This window comes from Ovis aries, chromosome 19 (assembly GCF_016772045.2).
Source record: "Ovis aries strain OAR_USU_Benz2616 breed Rambouillet chromosome 19, ARS-UI_Ramb_v3.0, whole genome shotgun sequence".
In the NCBI taxonomy this organism is placed as follows: domain Eukaryota; kingdom Metazoa; phylum Chordata; class Mammalia; order Artiodactyla; family Bovidae; genus Ovis; species Ovis aries.
The window spans coordinates 57652791-57678239 of record NC_056072.1 but is presented as its reverse complement, the minus strand read 5'-3'; the positions used below and the strand labels follow the sequence as shown (position 1 = coordinate 57678239).

At 56.7% G+C, this 25449-nt stretch overlaps 1 protein-coding gene across 4 annotated transcripts in view; it reads right to left on the bottom strand.

Moving 5' to 3' along the window:
- The window catches only part of GRIP2 (glutamate receptor interacting protein 2), a 44312-nt gene extending 20262 nt beyond the window's left edge, over positions 1-24050 (bottom strand). For 2 of the 4 annotated variants that reach the window (XM_027957813.2, XM_042236437.2), the window contains exons 1-14: positions 24007-24050; positions 15467-15547; positions 14848-14983; positions 13435-13580; positions 12684-12770; positions 11774-11849; positions 10303-10448; positions 9059-9206; positions 8779-8948; positions 7015-7140; positions 6576-6725; positions 2719-2905; positions 2062-2207; positions 1285-1365 (exon numbers count right to left, since the gene is read on the bottom strand). In XM_027957813.2, the coding sequence (XP_027813614.2) occupies positions 1285-1365; positions 2062-2207; positions 2719-2905; positions 6576-6725; positions 7015-7140; positions 8779-8948; positions 9059-9206; positions 10303-10448; positions 11774-11849; positions 12684-12770; positions 13435-13580; positions 14848-14983; positions 15467-15547; positions 24007-24046 (1720 nt within the window). In that variant the 5' untranslated portion in view covers positions 24047-24050. The remainder of the gene's footprint in view (positions 1-1284; positions 1366-2061; positions 2208-2718; positions 2906-6575; positions 6726-7014; positions 7141-8778; positions 8949-9058; positions 9207-10302; positions 10449-11773; positions 11850-12683; positions 12771-13434; positions 13581-14847; positions 14984-15466; positions 15548-24006) is intronic. The other 2 variants (XM_042236435.1, XM_042236436.1) reach the window with 2 other exon arrangements.
- Between the last annotated feature and the right edge of the window lie 1399 nt (positions 24051-25449).

Genomic DNA, 25449 nt, shown 5'->3' with positions numbered 1-25449 from the left:
ATCTCCTGAATTGGCAGGCAGATTCTTTACTGTCTGAGCCACCAGGGAAGCCTCAGCTCCCGCAGCCTCCCCAGCAAAGAAGACTGGGGGAGCCCTCTATTGACGACATTGTAGCCTAGCTCCTCCCAATGCCTGGTCCTACAGTCTCCTCTGCCCACAGGTGTTGATCCTAAGAACCCGCCTCAATAAGGCCCCTATACGTCACTCCTTGTGGGAGAGGCTATTTCCCAGGGAACATGATTTAAGACAATGGATGGCTGAGTTTTTCTGCAGAAAGAATCCATTGGGGTTAATGGGTTTTCCCATGAGTGACCAGGTGTAAAGCGGTCCCTCTAGCCCAAACAGCATCTTTGCCAATGAGACAAAGGGGCCCTGCCTAATTAGTCTGTTGAGAAAATGTCAGAAAAATCTAAGTCTAGCTTGAATGGGCGCCTTGCGTCATGTACAGCTGCACAGCTGCAGCTGGTGGCCCTGGGCTGGAAGCACCTTCTCCCCCTCGGCTGCTCCAGCTTCCACCACCACTGACTGCAGGGGCGGGGGCAGAAAGGACCTGCAGCACCAGCCCTTCTGGTCAGCTGCTCCTCCCGGGTGTGACGGGGAGACGGCAGGAGATAAGGTCAGAAGGGGCTTCCCCAGGGGCTCAGTAAAGAATTGCAATGCAGGAGCCACAGGGGATGCAGGTTTGATCCCTGGGCCGGGAAGATCCCCTGGAGATGGGCACAGCATCTGCTCCAGCATTCTTGCCTGGAGAATCCCAAGGACAGAGGAGTCTGGTAGTCTACAGGCCATAGCGTCTCAAAGAGCTGGACATGACTGAAGTGACTTTGCATGCATGCACGCACAAAGTCAGAGGACTTCGGCTTTTCCGGAGTGAGATGAGGGCTGGGGGAGGGTCTGTGACCGTTCCTCTGCTTGTGTATTCTACTTCTTTCCATTCTGCAGTACCTCACTTTCCTCCCTTTGACAAACATGAATTAAGCACTGACTATGTTCCAGGCCTTTCCTGGGCCCTGGGAATAGAGAGGCAACAGAAAACCAAACCTGGGGCACGTGACTGGTGCCTCACAAAACCACTTAACCACCTCTGGAGACTAAATAGGCTAGGAGACTCTCATTGTGCAGAAAAGAAAACCGAGGCTTCCAGAAGCCTTGCCTGAGGACATGCACTGCAGACAGAGGGAAGCCAGGTCAGCCAGCGCCCCCTCCCACCCAGAGCCTTCCCCTGACCGCCTCGTGCTGGGTGGACTCAGGGCAGGCTGGAGGGTGCACAGGACGGGAACTCACAGCTGATGGTGATGCCCAGCTCCACGCCACGCCTCTTGGGCAGCTTCACGTGGAAGGTGCCGCTGCTCGGGATGACGGACTCTGGGTGCAAACAGACACAAACCGGGGAGACTCAAGCGAATAGCCTCGGGGAGTCCGCACCCCACACTCATTCTGGTCCAGTGGAGGGGGATGCCAAACACAACCCCATCCTGCTTCTTCTACCCACAGAAGAAACTGAGGTACAGTGCACAGATTTGTCCCAGAAAAGCACCCATCGGGTCAGAGCAGAGTCAGGACTGGTACCCCAACCTACAGCTGCCACTGGGGCCCCCTATCCCGGCCCAAGCCATTCAGATCCAGCAAGGACTTAAAGGGCACCTCTCACATAACAGACCTCAGGTGGTGCTTCCAGGAGCTTCATCTCATCGCATCTCAATAACACCCCTTGGGATAGAGGATTCTATCCACTTTACAGTGTTTTTACACTGGGGAAAACTGAGGATGGAGGAGGACAGGCCCTGTCCAGGAGGACACGGCGTCCAAATCAGGAACCAGAATTCTAACCGAGTTGTTTGGGGATCTTTGCATAAACCCTCACCTCCCCAGCACGCGGCTCCTGTTCCCTTGCAAAAACCCTCATTCACACTGGCGCGTGCAATTCTTCCACTCCCGCCCAATGCCTTTCTCCCGGCGTTCTGGGGACACGCTGCAAACGTGGGAAGAAGCGGGGCGGGAGGTGGGGGGCGCAGGGTGGAGAAAGGAGGGCGCAGGGGGTCGCGAAGGAGACCCACTCACCGGCCACGTCGAACTCCACCTCCAGCACGACCTTGTGGGCCAGCGCCGCGTCCCGCAACAGCTGGTTGGCCTCCTCCATCGTCCCGTCCTCGGTGGCGATGCCGTTGATGGCCAGGACGCGGTCCCCTACCTGCAGCAGTCCACACCTGAACCGGAGAGAGAAGCGGCCCCTTTCGAAGCCAGCAACTGGCGGCGCAGGAGCAGGGCCAGGCCCCGCCCATGTCCGGGGCGGGGCGGGGCGGGGGCGGGGCGGGGCGGGGGCGGGGCTGGTAGCGCCCCGCCCCGCGCCGCGCCAGCTGCAGCTCCTCAGGCCGTTTACCCGGGACCCCGGCTCTAAGGGATACCCTCGCTGGGCCTGTTTCTCTGTCCCGTGGGGATGACGCCATGCCTCAGGAGATGTTTACACAGGACTCGGACTTCAGACCACACTGGGGTTCGTGTCATGGGTCACTCCCAAGCTGTGTGACCCTGGGCAGGTGAATCAGCTTCTCTAAGCCTCAGACCCCTCGTCTACAAAACGAGGCCGGCGACGGGGTGGACCGTGATGGTTGGTGAGATCACCTGTGCAGCCAGCCTAAGCGTGTGACTGGACTTCCCCGGCTGTCCACCCCCGAATCGGACAGTGGCAGGACCACGGGGAGGGGGCAGTGGGCTCACCTCTCCGCCGGGCTGTCAGGCTCGATAAAACGCACGAGGGGTGGGGAGGACAAGGTCTCGGTGGCGAAGATGCCGCCCTGGAGCTGGAGGCCGAAGCCGCTGAGGGGGTCTCCGCAGAGCACAACCTCCGTGGTCTCCGTGTGCACAATCTGGCCGCCTGGCCCCACCGTGCTGGAGGCGAGCGACACTGCGGGGCAGGCGGGCACGGCACTCAGGGCACTGTCCCGGGGGTTACTTCCTGCCAGAGCCCACCCACCCTCGGCGGGACCGCCTGGAGTCAGAGAGGGCGCGCGAGTGGGAGGCCCGCCCCGCCTCGGGGCGGGGCCAAGTCGCGGCCCATTCTGAACTTCGGGGTCGTGGGTTCCACCTGGCAGAGCTGCGGCCAGGACCCAGGAAGACAGCTCCTGGAAGGCCATGTCATGAAACAGGCTCCGAGGGTCCGTGATATGACGTCCTGTGATGTTGTGTGATGTTATGCTGGGATCAGTCGCTAAGTCCTGTCCTACTCCTTGCAACTCCACCGGCTGTAGCCTGCCAGGCTCCTGTGTCCATGGGATTTCCCAGGCAACAATACTGGAACGGGGTGCCATGCCCTTCTCCAGGGGATCTTCCCGGCCCAAGGATCAAACCCGTGTCTCCTGTATTAGCAGGTGGATTCTTTACCACTGAGCCACCACTGAAGCCCTGTGTGGTGTTATGCTTCAATTTATTTCATTATTGTACCATATATCAAATATCACATTATATTACTGTTAGATGCGATAGTATATATTATGCCATTTGGGGGCAACAGCTTTATTGAGATATAGTTCAGCTTCCATAGTATTCACCCACAGAATGTACAATTCAATGGGTTTTAGTAAATGTATTATTTAGTATAATCAAGTTGTACAACCATCCCCTCAATTAATTTTAGAAAATTTTCAATCCCTCAAAGAAATCCTGTTTCCATTAGTCACTCAAATCCTCCTGTCTCTCCCAGCCCTAAGCATACTTTCTATGTCTATAGATTTGCCTGTTCTGGACATTTCATAGCAATGTAATCATACTATAAATGGTCTTTTGTGTGTGGTTTCTTTTTAGCATGTTTTCAGGATTCATCCATGTAGCACAGATCAAAATGTCTTCCTTCTTGAGGCTAATATCCCACTGTATGATGATATCACATTTTAAAAAATTCATCCATTGATGGACATCTGGGTTATTCCCACCTTTTGGATATTATGAATTACACTGTATAAACATTCATAAATAGGTTTTGGAGTGAATATGACATATGTTTTCATTTCTCCTGGGTATTTACTTAAGAGTGGAATTTCTGTGTCATATGATAACTCCATGTTTAACTATTAAATATATTATGTAACATTCTATTTTATATTCCACATATAAAATACATTTGTATTATTAATATGGATATTGGATATTATCTATTAAATAAAACTTATATGTCATTCTATTAGCTATACCATTGTGTCTTTATATATTATTTTCTTCAGTTCAATTCAGTTCATTTCAGTCGCTCAGTCGTGTCCGGCTCTGTGCAACCCCATGAATCGCAGCACACCAGGCCTCCCTATCCATTACCAACTCCTGGAGTTCACTCAAACTCACGTCCACCGAGTCGGTGATGCCATCCAGCCATCTCATCCTCCATCATCCCCTTCTCCTCCTGCCCCCAGTCCTTCCCAGCATCAGGGTCTTTCCCAGTGAGTCTTATGCTATTATATATGACACGTTATAATATGTGTAACAAACTTTATTGTTGGATATATTGAGTTATTATATTTCTATTCATTATTTTTTCACTATTATATCTCCAATGATAAAAATGGTATCTGGAATATTGGAAGTATTCAAAAATTTCTATTTAACTAATTAATCGTTATCATCAAGGAAGGAGACAGGTAAGGGGGTCCCAAGAGTCTCCAGGCTCCATAAGCTCCTGCCTGTGAAAAATATTTCTGAGTCTTTTCACCTACATACCGGCTGCTTCAGTGGGAGACAATGGTGGTTGGTAAAGTTGGACTGCAAGGAGATCCAGCCCGTCCATCCTAAAGGAGATCAGCCCTGGGTGTTCTTTTGGAAGGAATGATGCTAAAGCTGAAACTCCAGTACTTTGGCCACCTCATATGAAGAGTTGACTCATTGGAAAAGACTCTGATGCTGGGAGGGATTGGGGGCAGGAGGAGAAGGGGACGACAGAGGATGAGATGGCTGGATGGCATCACCGACTTGATGGACGTGAGTTTGAGTGAACTCCAGGAGTTGGTGATGGACAGGGAGGCCTGGCATGCTGCAATTCATGGGGTCGCACAGAGTCAGACACGACTGACTGAGCTGAACTGAACTGAACTGAAAGTTGAATTTTACTACCTGACTCTGAATTCTATTTCTCTTTTCGCCTTGGCTGCCAGGAAGCTCATAACCATGTTTAGTGCTTTTCAGTGCCAAACTGACTTATATTTCTCTCTTCCCTCACTTGGTTCAATCCTAAATGGCCCAGTTTGACCCTCCATTCTTCCTGGAGGCCTCTGCAATTCACATGGAAGGAGGCTAGGAACACTCTCTACATCAACAAAGGAAAGATTCTTCCCAGGCCAGATTTCAAAATTCAGGGCCCTGGACTTCCCCTGGTGGTCGAATGGCTAAGACTCAGCACTCTCAGTGCAAGGGGCCTGGGTCTGATCCCTGGTCAGGGAACTGGATCCCGCATGGTGCAACTAAGACCTGGAGCAGCCAAATAAATAAACACGAAAGAAAAAAATTCTGGGCAATCTTATGACTTTTTGCTACTTCCACATTATTGTTCATCACCATTCATTTTAAAAAACACTCAAGGGACTTCCCTGGTGGTCCAGTGGTTACGACTCTGCCTTGTGATGCAAGGGACATGGGTTCAATCCTTGGTCAGGGAACCAAGACCCCACATGCTGCAGAGCAACTGGGTCTGCGCACCACAACTCCTAAGCCCACCCGCCACAACTAGAGAGAGGATCTGTGTGCCACAACAGAAGATCCTATGTGCTGAGACTAAGACCCAATGCAGCCAAATAAATAAAAACTAAATATTTTTTTTAATTTTTAAATAAAAAATACTTAAATACCTTCATTTCAAAAGGAACTCTATATAGTGATCACAAATGAAGAGAAGTGTCAATAAGCACATGTTGAGTAGAAATATATACCTAATAAAACTAAAAATTACCATATTCTGGATGGCTAGTTTCAGGCTTCTTGTGTCACTGTCTTAGGGAAAATTAATAAATGTCAGAAAGGTGGTAAAGACAGTAACACCACCCCCTGGAATGGATCAGAGGGTTGAAGGAGAGAAAAATGAGAGGAAGTTACTCTGAGACCTTCGCAGAAATCTGAAAAAGGCAGCCTTTTTTCAGACACTTTGCCACCACCGGCTGGGAATTTTTCATAATAAAGGCTTCCCTTGTGGCTCAGCTGGTAAAGAATCCACCTGCAATGCAGGAGACCTGGGTTCGATCCCTGGGTTGGGAAGATCCCCTGGAGAAAGGAAAGGCTCCCCACTCCAGTAGTCTGGCCTGGAGAATTCCATGGACTGTATAGTCCATGGGGTGGCAAAGAGTCAGACACGACTGAGCACCTGTTGGGAATCTTTCATAATAAAAATATAAGACAAAGTGTACAAATTCACTGTCACTCCTCAGGAGAGCCTTTGTGCAGTGCGCAACCTGCCCAACCATCCGCAGCAACCTGGTATACCATATATTCTATGTAATGCTGCCTCCCCACCCCCGGCCCTGCCCCAAATACCCCACACTTTGGCAAATCTCTCTCTCAGGCATCGTGGCAGCCCAGAGGGGAGAGGAGAGACCACGGCTTACGTGAGCTCTTGTGTTCCCTTCTCCGCGGCCGCCTCCGCCCCATTGTGGTCCGGGGGCTCATGGGCTGGGATCCACGAGGGAGGGTGCTGGGGTTGGTGCAGGAAAAGGCATGGTTCACGGTCGGCGAGGAGAAGGGAGACGAGGATAAGGCTGGGGAGATGAGAGCACAGACCCATGAGCCCAGCAGAGCCCTCCACCCCGCCCCAGGGAGACACAGGGGCGCCTCGCCCGCTCCCACCGCCACCATGCTCACGGTGTGATCTCAGGCCCCTCTCTCCCTCTCTGGGCCTCAAAGCTTACAGGCTTTTCACAGACCTGGTGAAACCCAGCTGCCACACAGGGGCCCCTCACTTCTCTGAGTCTCGGCTTCCTTCCCTATAAAACAGGCTCCAGCCCTCCCCAGGGACAGAGGAGAGTGACCGCGGGGAGGGCACTTTACAGTGGCTCTGGTCCTGGCCGGCAGGGGCGGCCCAGGTGGGCGTCCTGCAGCGGCCGGGCCGGGGGCTGTGGCAGGAGGGCACGCAAGGGTCCCAGCGATGCGGCTGCTCGCTCCTCTGCACCTTCACTGCGGCGGAGGAAGAGGAGAGACAGGCGTTAGGGGCTGGGCGGGTCTGGACGCCACGCCCCAGGAGGATGAGCTCTGTCTGCCCAGAGAGGGGAGGAGAGCGGGAACAGAAGGTCTGGAGTTTCTGAGCCAGGTTGGGCATTCCAGACTTCGCCCACGTGTCACAGACGCCCACTGTGTGCCGGGCCCTGTGCTCAGGGCTCAGCTACGCAGTAGCCTGACAGGCAGGGATCCAAGAGGGAAAGCCGCACCAGCCCACAGCTGGGAGGGCTGGAGGAGCAGGATGTGAACCAGGCCAACCGGCCGGTCAGCTCCAAGGAGTGCGGCTGGCAGACGGTGACCAGCAGGAGCACCTCCGGGGACTGTGGTCATGCTGCAGCCTGGGCAGCCTTGGCCTGGAGCTGGGCAAGCAGGGCACCAGGGCAGGGCGTTTCTGCCCCACGCTGGGCTCTCGGGGGCCACGTGGGTCCCTGTCGGATTGGCCCAGGCTTGCAAGGACCCGCATCGCAGTCTGAGGCTGTCCCCCCTCAACCTTTCACGGGCCTCGACTTCAGTGAACTCTTGACTCCAGGTAAGCCTCTGCTTCCCAGGGGAGCCCACGGACCCTGCCTTTCTCACCTCCCCGACCTGGTCCTCCTCCCCGCAGTCCAGACCCCATTCTGGCTCTTCCTTCCGCTGCAGGACTTTGCGGGGAGTTGGGGGGGATGTCCAGCCTGGGGCAGCATGCTCTTGGATGGACGGACAAGGTCCCTGTGATCTCAGCCCATTGATTCTGCCTCCCTGGTTAGACTCTGGGGCCAGGAGCTGAGCCCAATCCCGGCTCCATCAGTGACCAGCTGTGGGACTGGGACAAGTCCCTGAGCCCCACCCTGTGCCTCGTTGTCATAACTGTAAAATGGGACAAGGCAGCTGCCTCCTAGGGAAGCGGGAGGACAGAGGGAGTTAACACATGGGCTTGGCAGACGTTTATTTAGGGAGAGCCAAGGGGACTGTCGGCAGCCAGGTGTCATCAGAAGGACCTGCACTGCTCGGACCCTCAGAGCCTCTGTACTGACCTTGTAGACGTGTCATGGGCATGTACCCAGATGACCCCTGGGAAGCCCCAGCAGCACAGCAGGGGTGAGAACAGACGCTGGGACACCTGAGGGGCCCACAGGGGCAGCTCTAGGCCCTCCTGACTGCTTGGCTGCCTCCTCTGGACCTGCTGAGGGCCCTGAGGTGAGCCCACGGGTCCAAATTCTGAGTAGCACAGGGCACAGAAGGACTATCCCCTCCCTTGTTCCAGCCCTCATACTTCTATTAATGCGACCAGTGATAGAACTAGCTTTGGGGGTATCCAAGCCAGCAAACTGTCAGATCAGCAAGTGTGAAAGTATTCGTTGCTCAATCCTGTCAGACTCTTTGTGACCCCATGGACTGTGGCCCACCAGGCTCCTCCATCCATGGGATTTTCCAGGCAAGAATACTGGAGTGGGTTGCCATTTAAACACCCGAGTTATTTATCTGCCCTACCTCCGCACCCTCAGCTGCTGCACTGGACACTTTGAGCGTCCCTGTGGGACAAGACATTTGTTCTACTAAATGCTAGCCTGCCCCTTAGCCCTCAGGGTTGAGCCCTGAGATCTGCAGGGGACTCACCTGCCTCTGAGGGCTTGAGAGGCCGCCGGCTCTGGGGCGCAGGCAGGATCTCCAGCCGCACTTTCTCCGACACACTGGCCAGGAGCTTGGTGGCTTCAAGCAGCGAGCAGTGTTCAGTGCTGGTACCGTCGATGGACAGGATGTGGTCTCCAGCATGCAGGGCCCCGCTCCTGGCCAGGTCGGGGAGCAAAGGGGAAAGGGTACAGCCAGACAGCTCCAGACGACTCTCCCCCTGCACCCCCTCAACACACACCACAGCAGCTCCCAGCAGGTGCCCCACCTGTCCACCACGCTGGCCGGCTTGATGCGGTCAATGGTGATGACCGGCTTGTTCCGGTGGGAGCCGGTGGTGAGCGAGATCCCCAAGGCTGACCCTGGCGTCTTGGTGATTTCCACTATCAAGGGCCCCGAAGCATTGGTCACTGTGTCTGGTACGCAGAAAGAAAGAGGAGTTTGAGATGCAAATAAATATTGAGCACCTTCCTCTGTCTCAGCTTAATCCTCACTGCCAGGGAGGGATCACTGCATCCACTTCACAGACAAGAAAACTGAGGCGCCTGGAGGCAAAGGCCTCATCCAAGTTCACATGGCCACTCAGTGGCAGAGGAGGGGCAAGAATTCAGGTTTCAGAGAGGCTCTGAGCCCAAGGCTTTGCTGAACAGTACTAATTTGCTCACATATATTGAGAGCCTGGGCTTCCCAGATGGTGCTAGTGGTAAAGAATCCACCTGCCAACTCAGGAGACAGAAAGAGACGCAGGTTTGATCCCTGGGTCAGGAAGATCCCCTGGAGGAGGGAGTGACAACCCACTCCAGTATTCTTGCCTGGAGAATCCCATGGACAGAGGAACCTGGCGGACTACAGTCCATGGGGTCACAAAGAGTCAGACATGATGGCAGCGACTTAGCACTCAAGCGTCAAGAGCCTACTGTATACACTGAACCGTGGGGTTTCACTGTGAGCCTTCCCCGTCTCAGAAAACAGCACCCCTTGCACCTACCCACCCAGTGGCTGGAAAACAAAACCCGGCTCTTTCCACTCTCTTTCCTGCCCACGTGTCGAAACCTCAGCAAAGCAGGCCAGCGGAGCTTCATCATTTTTCCCAGATCTAACTCCTGTCTACACCCCCGCTCAGCCCCTGGTCCAGCCACCATCACTGTTTACCCACCCGCACGGCTGCAGGTTACAGGGCATCCCCCAGCCTTCCCCATCTCTCTCCCTGATTTTTTTTTTTTGCACACTTCTCATCCTCTGACACACTCTGTATGTGACTTATCCCGTCCATGGTCCATTTCTCCCCACCAGAATGTCAGCCCCATGGGAATGGAGACCTCATCTATGTTATTCTCAGATGGCTCCCCAGCGCCTGGCAGAGCGTGTACCCCCCAGAGGGGCCCAGAGAGACTGCAACTGGGCCAGGGTCACACAGCCCTTGCAGAGATGGGGATGTGTGCCCACTACTCCTTGCCCTCCACCCCGGGGACCTCTTCTCACTGCAACCTGAGCCCTCAGGCCCCAACTCACCTGGGATGGCCACGTCGTACTCCACCTGGAAGAGTGCCTCGTGGCTGCACTGCCGTAGCGTGGCCAGGGCGGTGGCGTGGCTGGCCCCCTGCAGCGGGATCCCGTCAACGCTGAGCAGTCTGTCCCCCACCTTCAAGGAGCCCTCCCTGCGGGGAAGGGCCGGGTCACGCCACCTCGTCCAGCGAGTGAGAGAACAGAGGGAGGGCAGGGAGTGGAGGAGGGAGACAGGGGCAGAAAGGATAAGGGACAGCACGCGTGAGCGAGCAAGCCAGGGAGGCCATGTGGAAGAAGCTGAAGAACTGATGGAAGTCGGGTCAGCAACGACACCCCCCGCCCCGATTCAGTTCAGGTCAGTTCAGTCACTCAGTCGTGTCCGACTCTTCGCAACCCCATGGACTGCAGCACGCCAGGCCTCCCTGTCCATCACCAACTCCCAGAGTTTACCCAAACTCACGTCCATCAAGTCAGTGATGCCGTCCAACCATCTCATCCTCTGTCGTCCCCTTCTCCTCCCGCCTTCATTCTTTCCCAGCACCAATTAGTGCTTAATAAATTCACAGTCCCAGGTCAGCCCTCCAGCGGCTGAGCTGGAGATGCCCTTTGAGGTCACCTCCAGGGCCGCACCAGGGTCGCAGCCCTGCCAGGGCCGCCCGGCACCAGGGGTGGGCCGTCTGGAGGCTTGGAGCTGCCTGCATACAGGGCCCCCGCCCAGGGCCCCCTCCCTGGGTCTCAGCAGTGACTCTGGCCTGGTAACAAACATGCTTGGGAAGGAATTCCGCTGGGTCCCAGGGGAATGGCCTGCGGAGGTTTGCCTCGGCCTGGGTCATATCCCAGCTCTGGAATGCCTGCCCCAACAGGTGGCCAAGGCTATTCTGGGTGGTTCTATGAATAGCTCGTCACAGGCCCCAAGGATGGGTTTAGATTTCTGACGAGGCCATTCCAGGCTTTTCTTAAAATGGCCAGGGGTCGCCCTACGGGAGGTTGGGGGCCCAGGAGCTGGGAGCTGGGTGTGCTCCTCCCTCACCTCCGCTCCTCTTGGAGCTGCTGAGCAGGACCCGGGCAGGGCCAGCCGGCAGTGCAGCCAGGACTGGGGAGGCTGTGTCACGAAGGGCCACAGTGACACCCGTCACCAAGCCCCACATCCCTCAAATCAGTTCTGCAGGGCTCCGCTATTGGGCCCATTCCACAGATGGGAAAATGAAGGCCAGAGAAGAGGCAACAGCACCACACCAAAGCTCTCTACCCTGCAGACAGCAGGTTCTTCGGGAAGAAAGAGCTCAGGGCCCCCCTCATTTGGGATTTAGGGCTGGCTCCACCAACAAGCCGCTGAGTGATGCTAGGCAGGGTGTTCCCGGTCTGGACCTCAGTTTGCTCCTAGCAGACTCTGCCCGATGTCCCCTCTGCCTTCGTCCGGGAAGCTGGGCGAGGGCAGTGCAGGCCGAGGCTGTAAGCTCCCCCAGCTCAGACTCACCTGTCAGCAGGGCCGCCGGGCCGCACGTAGGTCAGGACAAGCGGGCGGGACTTGTGCCCATCTTCATGGGCACCTCCTGGACAGAATTTGACAAGAGATGGCAGTCATCCCGGAGGCCCCAACCCAGACCTTAAGCAGGCTTCCTTCATTCTCTCTGCTCGAGGACTCTACACCTGCTATTCCCTGCCCCTGCTATGAGACATGAGCTCTAAATCCCATCCAGAGGTGGGATGGAAAGTAGGGAACAGAACCAAAGTCCTCTCTCGATTAAACAGCTTGCTTTCTCTCCTGCAATCTCATCTGATTTCCCTTTTTTCCCTGGTTGCTAGGCAACTCCGAACTTCACTTTCTGTTACAACTTTTCCCTTTCACTTCCTCAATCATGCACATTTTATTGGTTGGCCAAGTTTTCCATCTAATATTTGATTTAATGATCCTAGGTTCTTAAAGGTCAGAAGGAAGATTATATAAATATAAATACAAATAAATATATAAATATAAACATATTATTTTATACATAATTATATAAATATATGCTATATTGAAAATATACATATTAAAAATAATATAGATATATATTTTAAAGATATAGTAATCACATATTTATAAATATATTTAAATATAAATATAAACTTAATTTATAGTCATATAATTATTAAATATAAATATATTCATAAACATAAATATATGTTTATTTAAATATTAATGCAAAATTATTTAAACAAATATGTTTACATAAATATATACTTATTTATTTAAATTTAAAATTGTATTTGTTTAAATTTAAATATATACTTATTTATCTAAATTTAAATATAAATATATTATAATTCATCAGAGCAAAGCAAAACACATAGAATTGGCATTAGCCTTCCCGTCCCTTGACCCCAAAGGTGACTCTTACACTGACCTCTGAGGACAAAGCCAAAGCTATTGCCCTCCTTGTAGAGGGAGACATCCACTGTCTTTGAAACAATCCCTGGGTTGTTCTCGGGGGCTGGGGAGAAGTGGAGACCCTCCTGAGTCCTTCCGTCGCATCACCAAACTGGCAGCTGTCCCCAGGGTTCGTTCCAGGACAGGCGGGTCACCAGTCACAGACACTACAGGAAAGGCCAACTCCCCCCACCCCATTTGACAGGCAGGACAAGTGAGGCTTAGAGGCCCCCTCCCCGCTGAAGCCCACTCAGTCCTCCACTTAGAGAGGGGAGAGGGCTGGCCCGGGCTCTCACAGAGACAACGGCAGAACTCAAGCTTGAGTCCAGGGCTGGCGGTCTTAGGCCCGAGCTCAACTCCAGACAGTTACTCAGATTTCAAGACTTCAGACCAACTTTGGAAATTCAGAGCTGAGCTAAAACACCCCAGGCCACTGTACTCGGTGCCGCACGGGAAGGGCAGGGACCGATGTACTCAGTGACATTCCTAAAACCTCCCCCACCACAGGAGAAGCATCTGGAAACCAAGTACGCATGATGGTAAGGGTGTTACAGACAGGCCCACCACCTCCTGGTGACAGCGCACTGCGTTTGCAGCAAAGCCCCGGGTGCCGCCTGGCGCTCTGTGGCCAGTCCCCTGGTCCTGCCCACCCAGGTGCTGGCGGGCAGGCAGCCGCGTCCCCCCGCAACCAAGGCAGTGGAGGGGGTTCGTGGCCCGAGGGCACCCACCGGGCGGGGGCAGCTCAAACTCCACCTCCAGCACCACGCGCTCGCCCACGTTCTTCAGTAGGGTGATGATCTCATCGTGGCGGAGCCGGGTCAGGTGGATCCCGTTCACCGACCGGATGTAGTCGCCCACGTTCAGCAGGTCACTCCTGGGAGAGAGGAGGCCAGCGCACGCGCCGGCTGACACACGCTGGCGTTCACATCCTCCCCACCCACTGAATCCCGGGGTCTCTGCGGCCCCATCTTACAGGTGCGGAAACTGAGGCTCGGAGAGGGCAGGCCTGGTCTGAGGCCACTCGGCGGGTGAGAAGGAGAGTGCGGACCCTACCCTAGATCTGGGGGACACCCAGGCCTGGCCTTCTCCCCACCCCACCGATGCTGGCCTGCCTGCTTTCCCTCCTGCGGGGGCGTCACCCTCACAGTTAGAGCTCTACAGAGAGGCCAGAGTGTCAGTGCTTGCTATTCCTTAACGCTCTTCCTGGGCCCAGAGGGGCAGTAATACAGAGGCTAACTCCTAGGTTTCATGGACCTGAATCTGCCTGCAATGCAGGAGACCCCGGTTCGATTCCTAGGTTGGGAAGATCTGCTGGAAAAGGAGTAGGCTACCCACTCCAGTATTCTTGCTTCCCTTGTGACTCAGCAGGTAAAGAATCCTCCTGCAATGCGGGAGACCTGGGTTCGATCCCTGGGTTGGGAAGATCCCCTGGAGAAGGGCAAGGCTACCCACTCCAGTATTCTGGCCTGGAGATCTCCACGGACCGTATAGTCCATGGAGTCGCAAAGAGTCCGACACGACTGAGCGACTTTCACTTGCATGGTCCAGGGAGTCCCCGAGGTGAAGTAAATAGTAGGAAAATGCAGGCAGTGTGTGCGGAAGGGCCAGCCAAGCAGAGTGGTGCTTCAGCCTGGGGCCTTGGGGGGGCTTCCCAGAGGCAGTGAGGGGGGAGGAATAGGAATTTGCCAGGAGGGTGTCTGGGCTTCCCTGGTGGCTCAGCAGTAAAGAATCTGCCTGCCTGTGTAAGAGACCCAGGTTCAGTCCCTGGGTCAGGTGGAGCCCCTGGAGGAGGGCATAGCAACCCACTCCAGTATCCTTGCCTGGAGAATCCCATGAACAGGGAAGCCTGGTGGGCTGCAGTCCATGGAGTTGCACAGAGTCGGAAACACAACGAGGGGAGGAGGGTGTCTAGGGAAGGGGCCTTCTGGGCAGAGGGTTCTGTGTGTGAAAAGGCCTGGAGGGCCCCGTGAGTGTGGGGTGCTGGGGTTGGGTTGGCTCCGGAGTGAAAGGAATAAAGTGGCCTCCAGCCCTTCCTCCACAGACACCCAGCTCTTACTGCTCTGCAGAGGCCCCGGGACCCCCTCCCCTCCGCCCGGCCCCCTTCCTGCCCGCCCCCTACCCACCGAGCCCAGGCTTCTCACCTGGCCGCAAGTCCCCCAGGCCTCAGGTTGGAGACCCTGGGCTTCCCATCCTTGTCGGTGCCCCCTGAGATGGTCAGGCCCAGCGTGCTGCCCTCCTTCTTGGTCAACTCCACCGTGGTGACCCCTCGGAACTCCTCTGCCAACAGAGAGGGGGTGAGCGGGCAGCATGGGGCAAACTCCGAGCCCCCGGCTCCAGGACAAACAAAACAGATGCTTGGTAAGCAGCGCACATGGCTGCATGATGCTGGGTGAAATCATCTCCTTTTTACGGATCAGAGAGGCTAAGGGACTAGTCTAAAGTCACAGAGCCAACTCCTTGGGAAAGACCCCGATGCTGGGAAAGACTGAGAGCGGGAGGAGAAGGGGACGACAGAGGATGAGATGGTTGGATGGCATCACCGACTGAATGGACATGAGTCTGGGCAAGCTCCTAGAGGTGGTGAAGGTCAGGGGAACCTGGCGTGGTACAGTCCAGGGGACAGCAAAGAGTCGGACACGACGGAGCGACTGAACGACAGCAAGGCCACGGGGTGAGTCAGCGGCAGAGCTGAGGCGGTCTGGCCCCGCCCGGAGCTGTCTGCGCCTCCAGGGAGGAAGGGGAAGGCGGGAGGCTGCTTACCTGGGATGCTCTGCCGGCGGCACGCCAGGGCCCCGGAGGCCACTGCGGCGTCCTGGCCCCCTTTGGTGTAAGGCCCATTGTCTGCAGGTGGCAAACAGAGGGAAGGCCCTGAGCTGCGCTGTCATTCCCATCGGGCAGGCCCCTCCCGCCTCGGCAAGCTTCCGCCGGTTGGAAGCAGCCCTGAGGGGTTCCTTCCTGCCCCCAGCCCCACCCGGGATGCTCTGGAGGGGCCTCATGGCTTCTCCCACAAGGGCGACACTGCCTCTTCTCTCAAGTGGCATGCTTTGGGGCGCCCACCAGAGTCTGGGCGGTTCTCTGCCGTGCAGCGATTCACCATCTCTACAGCCATCACCTCACTTGCAGAGAAGGAAGCTGAGGTTCAGAGAGGGACGACTCGTGCCCACGGTCACACAGCCCTCGGCCAAGGCAGCTTCTGCCAAAGCCAGATGCCTGGCTCCGTGGTCCAGCCCACCCCGTGCTCCAGGTTCCCTGGACCAGGCTCTTTACTCCGTCTCCAAGTCCCTTCTCAGTCCTGCACAGAGCTGGGTCAGGTCAGCTGGGAAGCCGTCAAGCAGGGTGGCTCTCCCATGCTGCCCCTGGGGCCACCCCCTACCCCCAACCTCCAGGCACCTGTACAACCCCCCAGGCTTTTGCTAAAGAACCCGCCTGCCAGTGCAGGAGACACAAGAGATGCACATTTGATCCCTGGGTCAGGAAGATCCCCTGGAGTAGGAAGTGGCAGCCCACTCCAGTATTCTTGCCTGGAGAATCCCCGTGGACAGAGGAGCCTGGCAGGCTACAGTCCACGGGGTTGCAAAGAGCTGGATACGACTGACACACAGGCTTCACCCAAGTCTGCACACGCCCCACCTGCCTCTCAGGAGCCCCCTCTGCGCCATCCCCCTTCACCACTCACCAGCAGTGGGAAGGCCACTCCCTCCCCGGCCCCCTGACCTCCGCAAGGCCTCACTCACAGGACCGTCCCCCTTCCCACACTTCATAAGAGGGGATGAGAGAGGGCTGGGGCAACGGCAGAAGCGTCCCATCCCATCCCAGCCACGTCTTTTTGACGAGGGAGAGGCCCAGGTTAGCATTCAGCCAGAGATGGGGTCAACCGGGGTCACGATCAGGACACAGCCTGGCCAGGGCTCCGGGCTCAGTCAGAGGCAAGCAACGGGGTTCAATCAATGGCAGGTCTCTCAACCTCAACACTACTGACACTTTTTTTGCCGGATGCTGTACCGTGTTTGGGCTTCCCTGGTGGTTCAGATGATAAAGAATCCGCCTGCCAATGCGGGAGACCTGGGTTCAATCCCTGGGTCGGGAAGATCCCCCGGAGGAGGGAATGGCAACCCACTCCAGTATTGCTGCCTGGAGAATCCCATGGAAAGAGGAGCCGGGCGGGCTGCATGCCTGCCTCTAACCACTAGAGGGCAGCAGCATTCCACGCCATCATCACAGCCAAAAATGACCAGACACCCGCCTTGTCCTCAAGGCGAGCAACACTGCCTCCCGACCCCCAGTCGGCCCCTCATTGAGAATCAGGGCTTTAGATCAGGGGTGGAGCTCAGGCTGGGTCCGGGTCACGTTCAGTCTGGGGTCAGGGCTCAACCCAGGACTAAGGAAGCCTGAGAACCTTCACCACTTGCAGCTCTAACCATTGAGAAGCGGTTTCTCCAGACCGGGGACAGGCTTCCTTCCTTGGCTTTGCCAGAAGGTGGGAAGTAACAAATCAGACTGCAGTTAAGCCCAGAGTCGTTTCCAGGGCCCCTGGAGTCAGCCCCCAGCAGCTTTGCTCACCACCCGTGACCCCAGGCCGCATATTCACATTTGCAGCCACGGATTCAGGCAACACCCCATTGAGTATAATGCCTCGTATTACGGTTCCCTCATTCGCACTTCATTTAGATTCAACAAGACGTTTCTGAGCTAATCAAATTAAAAAGACTGGGTTCTATCAACTGCATGACGGTGAACATCTCTGATATTTCAATGTGGGCAATTCTGGAATTAAATGTCTTGTTCCGTGCAAATTAGATTCCGCCACTGGAAAATCCGTCTCTCCTGGGCTGCCCCGGGAAGACCTGAGGTAAGCTTGCTTCCCAGCGGGTGCTCATGGTAAAGAACTCGCCTGCCTAATGCAGGAGACTTCAGAGATGCGGGTTTGACTCCTGGGAGGAGGGCATGGCAACCCACGCCAGTCTTCTTGCCGGGAGAATCCCATGGACAGAGGAGCCTGACGGGCTGCAGTACACGGGGTCGCAAAGAGTCAGACACGACTGAACGACGAACACTTTCACTTCGCTTCAAGTTTGCTGGCTCCAAGTTTGGGAGCCTGGAGACAGGGGAAGGGGGAGATCTTCTAAGGGCAAGAAAGCAGAGTCACGTTTGCCAAATTCAGAGCCGTAGAATCTCAAAGAATGGAGAGGAACGGCAGCGGGTTCCGGCTGATCCTGGGGCAGAGGACCCGTTTCCTGGGGTGTCTCTGTGGCTTGTCAACACGACCTCTCTGTGCTTCCCTCATCCCAATATTCAAATTCTGCTCCAGTGAACGACACGGCACCAACTGGGCTGTGCCCGCACGCTTGGCACGGCTGAGGCCGGGCGGGTGTGGGGACGGGGGCCGTCTGCTGGCTTTGGGTTAACTGTCAGGCATCTGACCACACGATGCAACCTGAGGCTCATACAACTATGTGCGGAAAAAGAGTCAGCAGGCGCTGGGCGAGGACACGAGAGAGTCTTCCTCAGGGAGAGCACATGCATTTTAGGGTGTGGCCTTGATGAGTTCTCCGGGAAGCTGAGGCCACTCAGGACAGCTGACTGCCAGATAAGGGGCTTCTGGATCCCTCGGACCCCTGCCACTTTCACAGAGGCACCCACAAGGGATGCTACGACGTTCACTGAGGCTTGCTCAGAGGGGACCGTCCCCCACTTTCACAAACACCCTCCGGTCAGGGGGAAACAGGCGTCATTTACAGCAAAAACCAACACAGGGCCAGAATTACTAGTTAACTGTGTGACCCAAGTCTCCATTTCTCTTTGAAATGGGGGTGTCTCCCCCCAGCGCAGGCAGGAGAATTTGAGGGAATTATTTTATTTATGGAAAACCCTCAGAGGGCTCAGACCCCAGTCCTGCTCCCTCAGAGAACACGCCTGCTCTCTTTGGCTTGCTCTCTTTTTTGTTCCAGGACCTGGTAATTATATGCTTAGAGATGAAGGCTTTTCAAAAACATCTTTCCCACCAATTTTCAGCTGGAAACGTGCATAAAAAACAGAGATATTTTTATCTGGGTGTTTTTTTTTTTCCCTGTCTCCTCCTTCCAGCAATGGGCAATTATGAGCTTTTGCCTTCAGTCAATCTGTCCTGTAAGAACTCGCTTCAGAGAGAAATTCATTTCCGCAGTGATGCCAAGCCATCCAGCAAACAGGCTAGGCAAGTCGGGGGGCAGGGGGGGGCAGGAGGGAGAGATGCCTGGCAGAACATAGACTTTACACGTGGTCCCCAGGCCCCAGGCTCAGTCCGGGTGGGTGGGCTTCTTTTCTATTTCATTTCTCTTGAAAGCAGTGCTAATTTGCCTTCATTATCTCTGTTTCTCTGGGGCCCCAGGGAGCTATTGAGCTTTGACAAAGGGGAAAGGAAGTCAGCCCCCCGCCAGGCTGCCTTTGCCAGGGTCCTGCCTAAGCAGGAGAGGGGCTGGGGCAGTGAGATTGGGCAGGGGGGCTGTGCATGGGGCGTGGCTGACCTCTGGCTCTGCAGGCCTCGAGGAGGGAGCACTCAGCATCTGAGAGGGGCCACTGGGAAATCGAGGCCCCGGTGGGAGGTTCAGCTTGCGTCTGACAGAAAATGACCGCTTGACTGCAAGCCACCAGCAGGACCAGCCCCGCCGAGTGCCGATGGAGAGAAGGGGGGCTCCCAGTCGCCTCTGGGTCCAACCACAACAGCGCACAGAGTGACCCACAGCTTGCTCCCTGCCAAGTGATCTGCCGAACCTGGCTGGCTTGGCCCCACCTCGGAAGGCATTGCCGGCTCGATGCGAAGGATGGACTCTGGAGTCTCAGCCTGCTGCCGACTGGCTAAGGGGTCTGGAACGTGTCGCTTCGCCTCTCCAAGTCTTGGCACAGCGCTAGTGCCCACCTCGCGGGCTGGTGGGAGAAATCAGTGAGGCTATGTGGTGCCCGGAGCCAGGACGCATGTTAAGCTCTCTCCCTGGCCCTTCCACTCACATCATTAGAAAGATTTTCCTATTAATAATGGTAACTGTTCCTACTGATTACATGCCAGGCTGCACAAGTTTTATCGCATGTATCCTCATCACCTGCTGAGGTGGGACAATCGCCATTCCCATTTTACAGATGGGTGGGGAGTGGTGGGCTAAGGCACAACAGCTTAGGTGACTTCCCACGGTAAGGGGCAGGGCCAGGATTGGAACCCAGGTCGTAGTCTAAGAAACTGCAACTTATTACCACTTTATCCTCACATGGGGCTTCCCAGGTGGCACTTGTAATAAAGAATCTGCCTGCCAATGCCCGAGACCTAGGAGACGTGAGTTCGATCCCTGGGTCGGGAAGATCCCCTGGAGAAGGGCATGGCAACCCACTCCAGTATCCTCGCTGGGAGAATCCCAAGGACAGAGGGGCCTGGCGGGCTACGGTCCGTGGGGTCGCCAAGAGTCGGACACGACTGAGTGTCTGAGTGCATATCCGCAGGTGGGTGGGTGCCATGATCATTCCTACGCTATCAATGAGGAAACCGAGGCACAGAGAGGTTACGGAAACTGCCTAAGGCCACACAGCTCCTAGGTCGCTTAGCCATGGGCCGCTCCTGCCTCCTCCCCTCGCTCCACGACGGTCCTGGGGGGACTCAACTCGGGGGTGATGCCTGCGGCCCTCCTGGCAGCAGCCTCAGCTCCTTTGGGTGCTCCTGACCCACCGAGTGACCGCCCTCTGCCCCCGGCGGGCTGGACCAGGGCAGACAGCCGGATGGAGGAGCAGCAAAGCCAGCTGCGGGCTGACTTCAGAGCGACAGCCCCAACCCCCGCAGCTCACAGGGCTCCCCAGAAGCTGTGGAGAGATCACCAGCTCAGCCACGGGCGACCCTTGCTCTGCTCAGTGCATTTTTTAAGGGAAACAAAAAGAAATTTATTAATAGATTTAAAAGGCAGACACCTGTTTCACTTGGAGCCAAGGACTGAAAAAAAAAAAAAAAAAAACACCTGAAAAAGGAAACCAGAGCCGATTAGCCCGGTGCCTGGCCCGCTCCAAGCTCTTGACGGGCACTGATGTGTTTAACTCCTCTGAGTGATGGGCACTGATGTGTTTAACTCCTCCGAGAGCTCGCGAGCATCCCCCTCTACAGACAAGGGGACTGAAACCCAGAGGGACCACTCAGCCGGGGAGCTGCCGAGGACAGACTGGGATTGGTCTTTCTGGCCCCCAGCAGACCAGATCCTTAATCACCAGCTCTGCCCTCTCCCGCCAAACACGAGGGCAACGGACCCCAAAAGAGGGGTGCCTGGGGAGGCAGCACCCGCCCCGAAGAGCCCCCTGTTAGGGCTCGGGCACCCACAGGCTGGACATGACGAGAGAGGTTGCCAGCCCCGCAATCTCCCTGACACAAGCCGTGTGGGATCCCCAGCACTGGACCCTGAGCCCACGCTCTGGCTCATGTTCCCCCTCTTGGGGCCCACGATGACCCCAGCATCGTGTGGGGCTGAGCACAGGCTCAAGAGGGGCCGGGGCCTTCTGGACCTGTGCTGCCCCACATCCCTCTGAAACCCACCGTATCGGAGTGCATGACCCCCAGCCCAGATCACCAACAGGAGCAGGGAAGACTCAGTTCACCCAGCGGAGAATCAAAGCAGATCTCCCCACAACTGACCGACCTGGGCCTCCCTGACCTCACCTGCTAAAGCTCTGTGCTGGGCCAGCTCCACTCCGTGCAATGTTCCACCCACGCCCAGCTTCCACAGCACCCCAGGGCCTTTGCACTGGCTGTTCCCTCTGCCCAGAATGCTCCTTCCCCGACATCCACAAACCCCCTTCCTCACCTCCTCCAGGAACTTGTGGAATCTTTACCTTCTCATCTTCCCCAAGCAGCTTGTTTGAATTTACATCTGAACCCCGCACCCCTCCGGCACTTCCCATGGCCTTCTTTCCCTGACAGACCTCGCCTTTTTTTTTTTTTCCTTTTAACTTAGTGATCTTTACTATCTGCCCCAGCTCACTATGATGTCAGTCCTGGGGGGCTAGTTTTTTGTCTTTCTGTTCACTGCTTTTTCCAGTATGGAGAGTCTGGCACACAGGAAATGCTCAGTAAATCATTTGAAACGCAATTCCCACGTACAGATTAGGTGAATGGGGATCAGAGAGGTGGAATGAGTTGTCCAAGGTCATGGAGTCAGGAAGAGGCAGAGGCAGGACACAGGCCCAAGTCTCCCTGGGTCTGGAGGCCACAGCCTCCGTGGTCTGGAGCCTGAGGATCCCCCTCACGGCCACGGCCCCACTGAGAAGCAGGAGGTCAGGCCTGCCCGAGGATCCGGGTGGCTCTGGTGAGGGCCCCCACCGCCTGGAGGAGTGGGCAGCTCAGGCTGTGGCAGAAGGACCCCCCCACCACCACCCCGACACACACGAACCCTGTCTGAGCCTCCCAGCTGGGACAAAGTCCGCTTTGTGGCCGGTCAGAGGAGAGTGGACACCGTGGGGCGTGGGGCTTCCTGCCCAAATCTGCTTTCAAGCCTAACTGCACACCCCAGTCCGGGACACACCCCTTCCTGCAGGGCTCGGGGTTCGTGGGGGTGAACAAGGCTCCCAGCACCAAGACGGCAGCAGCAGGGTATGTGCCTGAAAAAGGACTGGTGCTGGCAGAGTCCATCGGGGAGGAGAAAGGGCCCTGGGCACTGCGCCCCACAGGCCCCAAGTCCCAGCCTGGCTCTCCCTGAGGAGCCTGCCTGAGAACAGCCTGCCCGCTCAGGGCCCCAGCCAGCTCTGAGAAATGCCGAGGGTACATGGACTGGCCACCTGTTGGCTGCCTTTGGCCCCGAGCTCCAGCGAGGCCATGTGGCCAGAGGCCCAGTGGGTGGTCACGTGATCCAAGCTGGGTTCATGGGAACCAGCCCTGGGACGTTTGCTGGAAATACCCTTAACCTCAAAGGCACTAGGGGTCCCCTGGGCACCTCAAGCAGAGGAGTCTGCCTGGAAATAAAGCCTGCCTGAAAAGAGGCAGAGAAGAGGCAGAGACCCGGGGTCTTCATCATGTTAACTGAGCACCTGGATCGCACTGTGCCTGAAGCCACATTTTGGACTTTTCCTTTTAAGAAGAAGCCTGAGTGCTGACACCAAGTGAGACAGGGGTGGTCGTGAAGCGATGTGAGCCGGGGAGGGACCACGGTGGAGTCCGCAGGCGTAAGGGAGGGCGTGTCAAGGAAGCTATTCGGATAGGAAGAAGCCAGGGAGATCATGGAAGGCCTTGAATGCCAGGATAAGAAGCTGTGGTCACATCTGAGTCTTAGCAAAAAGAACCCTCCCACAGCAGCATGGAGCGGGTGGGAGAGGGGAGGCCCAGGAGGCCAGTGAGGAGCCTGGGGCTAAGGTGAGGCACAGGGGTCAAATCCCAGCCGTAGCCCCGGACAAGTCGCTTAACACCCCCATGCCTCGGTTTCCCCAACTATAAAACGGGGAAATTAACAGTACTGAATGCACAGTGGTGTGAGGACGCCATGAGAAAAGGCAGAGACAGTGCTGAAAAGCGTCTGGCACAGAGTCCGATCTCAAGAGCTGTCAGCTACTACTATTATTTCCATTATTATTATGATTATCTGGGGGCCTAGGGGCAACTCCGCCACCTGCGATGTCGGGGGGCAGGGTGAGGGGAGGCGAGAGCCTCAGTTCCTGGGCCCTCGGAAGCACGGCGCAGGGAGCTCTGCTATAGGAGAGATCTGGGTGCCAAGCCCGCCTCAGCCCCTGTGGGTCGGCCCCTCAGACCCTCAGCTTCCCCACTGGGACCACAGTCCCTACGCTGGGAGCTGTTGTACGGTGGTAACACCAGGAGTATGCCAACTATGGGAAGGCATCGCTGGGGCCGCTCAGGACACGGGCTGAAGGGTGAGCTAGTGGCCCCCGAGCCCCGCCCAGGGTCCCAGCCCCGGGCACCCAGGAGTGAGACAGCTGAGCGACACCTGCCTGCCCCCTCGCCTCCTTCCCACCGACCAGTCACCCCCGCAGGCCGGGGGCACCGTGAGCCAGGGCTGGAGTTCTCCAACAGCACCCTGGCACCCGCGGGGCACACGGGGCGGGACGTGCCCCCTGGGGCACACCGGAGGCCGGAGCGCTGGGGCAGGACAGCCCAGCGGACTTGCTCCCCCAGGGCCGGGTCAGACGGACAGCCCTGCCACCTGCCCACCAGCCGGGCGAGCGGCCCCCGCCCACCCTCCCGCGCGGGGTCTGGGAGCGGCCATCCCAGGCATGGCCCCTCTCTGGGCGGCGGTTCCAGAGGACTCCGTGGGTTCAGTCCCCCTCGCCCCTCCTGCCGGCCCGTTACTCACCCGCGTCTCCAGGGGTCTCCCGGCTGAACCCACACAGCATGACTGCTATTGTCTCCTGGTGCCACCGGCTCCCTCCCTCGCCCTCCCCAGGGAGGGGCCGTGGGAGGGGAGCTCCTGGCTCCCACTGGCTGGGCACGCGTCCACCCACCGCAGCGGGCGGCCCTCTGCTTAAAGGGGACACGGCCATCGTCACAGCTGATTCCTGGACGGGGCTCAACACCCCTCCCCACCCTCCACCCCACCGCCACCCAGTCCAAGTCTGGGCAGGGGGTCTCTGAAGATGGCAGACGGCCCCCAGGGCCCTCAGGCAGACAGACCCCTGGGCCAACTCTGCGCCTGACGCGTCCCGGGACTTTGGGGAGTGACTGCTGCCCGCCCTAGACTCAGTGTTTCCACCCGGAAAAGGGGAACAGTGCCTGCCAAACTTTTTTTTTAAGTAGCAGATGCTAGTGGAATCTTGCATGGGATTCCCAGGACATGAGGCAGAGGACAACCAGTCACTGAATGAGGCCAGGGTGTGTCTGCAGGTCTCAGTGTAGAAACCCTCACCCTCGGAGCCCCCTGGCCCTTCCAGCTTCCTCTCCCAGGCCTCCGTCTCCTCTCCCCTAAGGTGGGACTTGGGGAAGACGAGCCCAGCACCCTGTTACCCGGAGCATCCCCCAGCTGTGTGGGAAGACAGAGCAAGCCAGAAGCAAGTTCTGGCTTGATGGGCAGGGGCAGCTGGTCACAACTCCAGCCCCCGTTGGGCCTCGGGCCGACACCCCCCTGGGTGCTTCCTCTGCACCAGCTCAGGATGGCCCTGACGACCCTGACTGACACCTGGGGCTCCCCTCCAGCTCTCCAGCTGGCTCTGCTCACCCACCAACGCTGGTACCGGCAGAGAGCCACACACCGCAGAGGTGCTAGAAGGATGGGGGATGGGGACTTGGGGTGTCAACAGCCTGGACAACGAACGGCATGTTGCAATCAGCTGAATGAACAGGGAAAGAGACGGACAAGGTCTCGGCTCCCTGGAAGCACTCCGATGCACGGGAACAGCGGGGCTCATGTGTCCCCAGGTCCTGCAGCAAATGGGAGGGTGCAGCCCGCAGCTGGGAACCCGGGGCTTCATCTGAGGTTCCTCCCCAGCAGGGACGCCCACCACAGAGCCCAGCCCACAATCCCTGGGCTGCCCAAGCTGGCTCCTGCCAGCCCCAACCTATTGGCACCTTCAGGACAAACCGGGACTCTGAGTGCATGGGGGGTCACTCGCACCCCTGAATCCACAGGTCACGTTCCTTGCCTGATGCCCACCTCCCCAGGGTGGCTTCCTGTTTGGGTGACTTCAGGTACGTCCCAGGGTGCAGGGTGCCTTGGGCCTGCGGTGAGGTCAAAGGTCAAAGAGATGCCAAGGTCTCAGCCATAGGAGGGAGGGTGAGCACCAGGTCGGAGAGGGAACCTGAT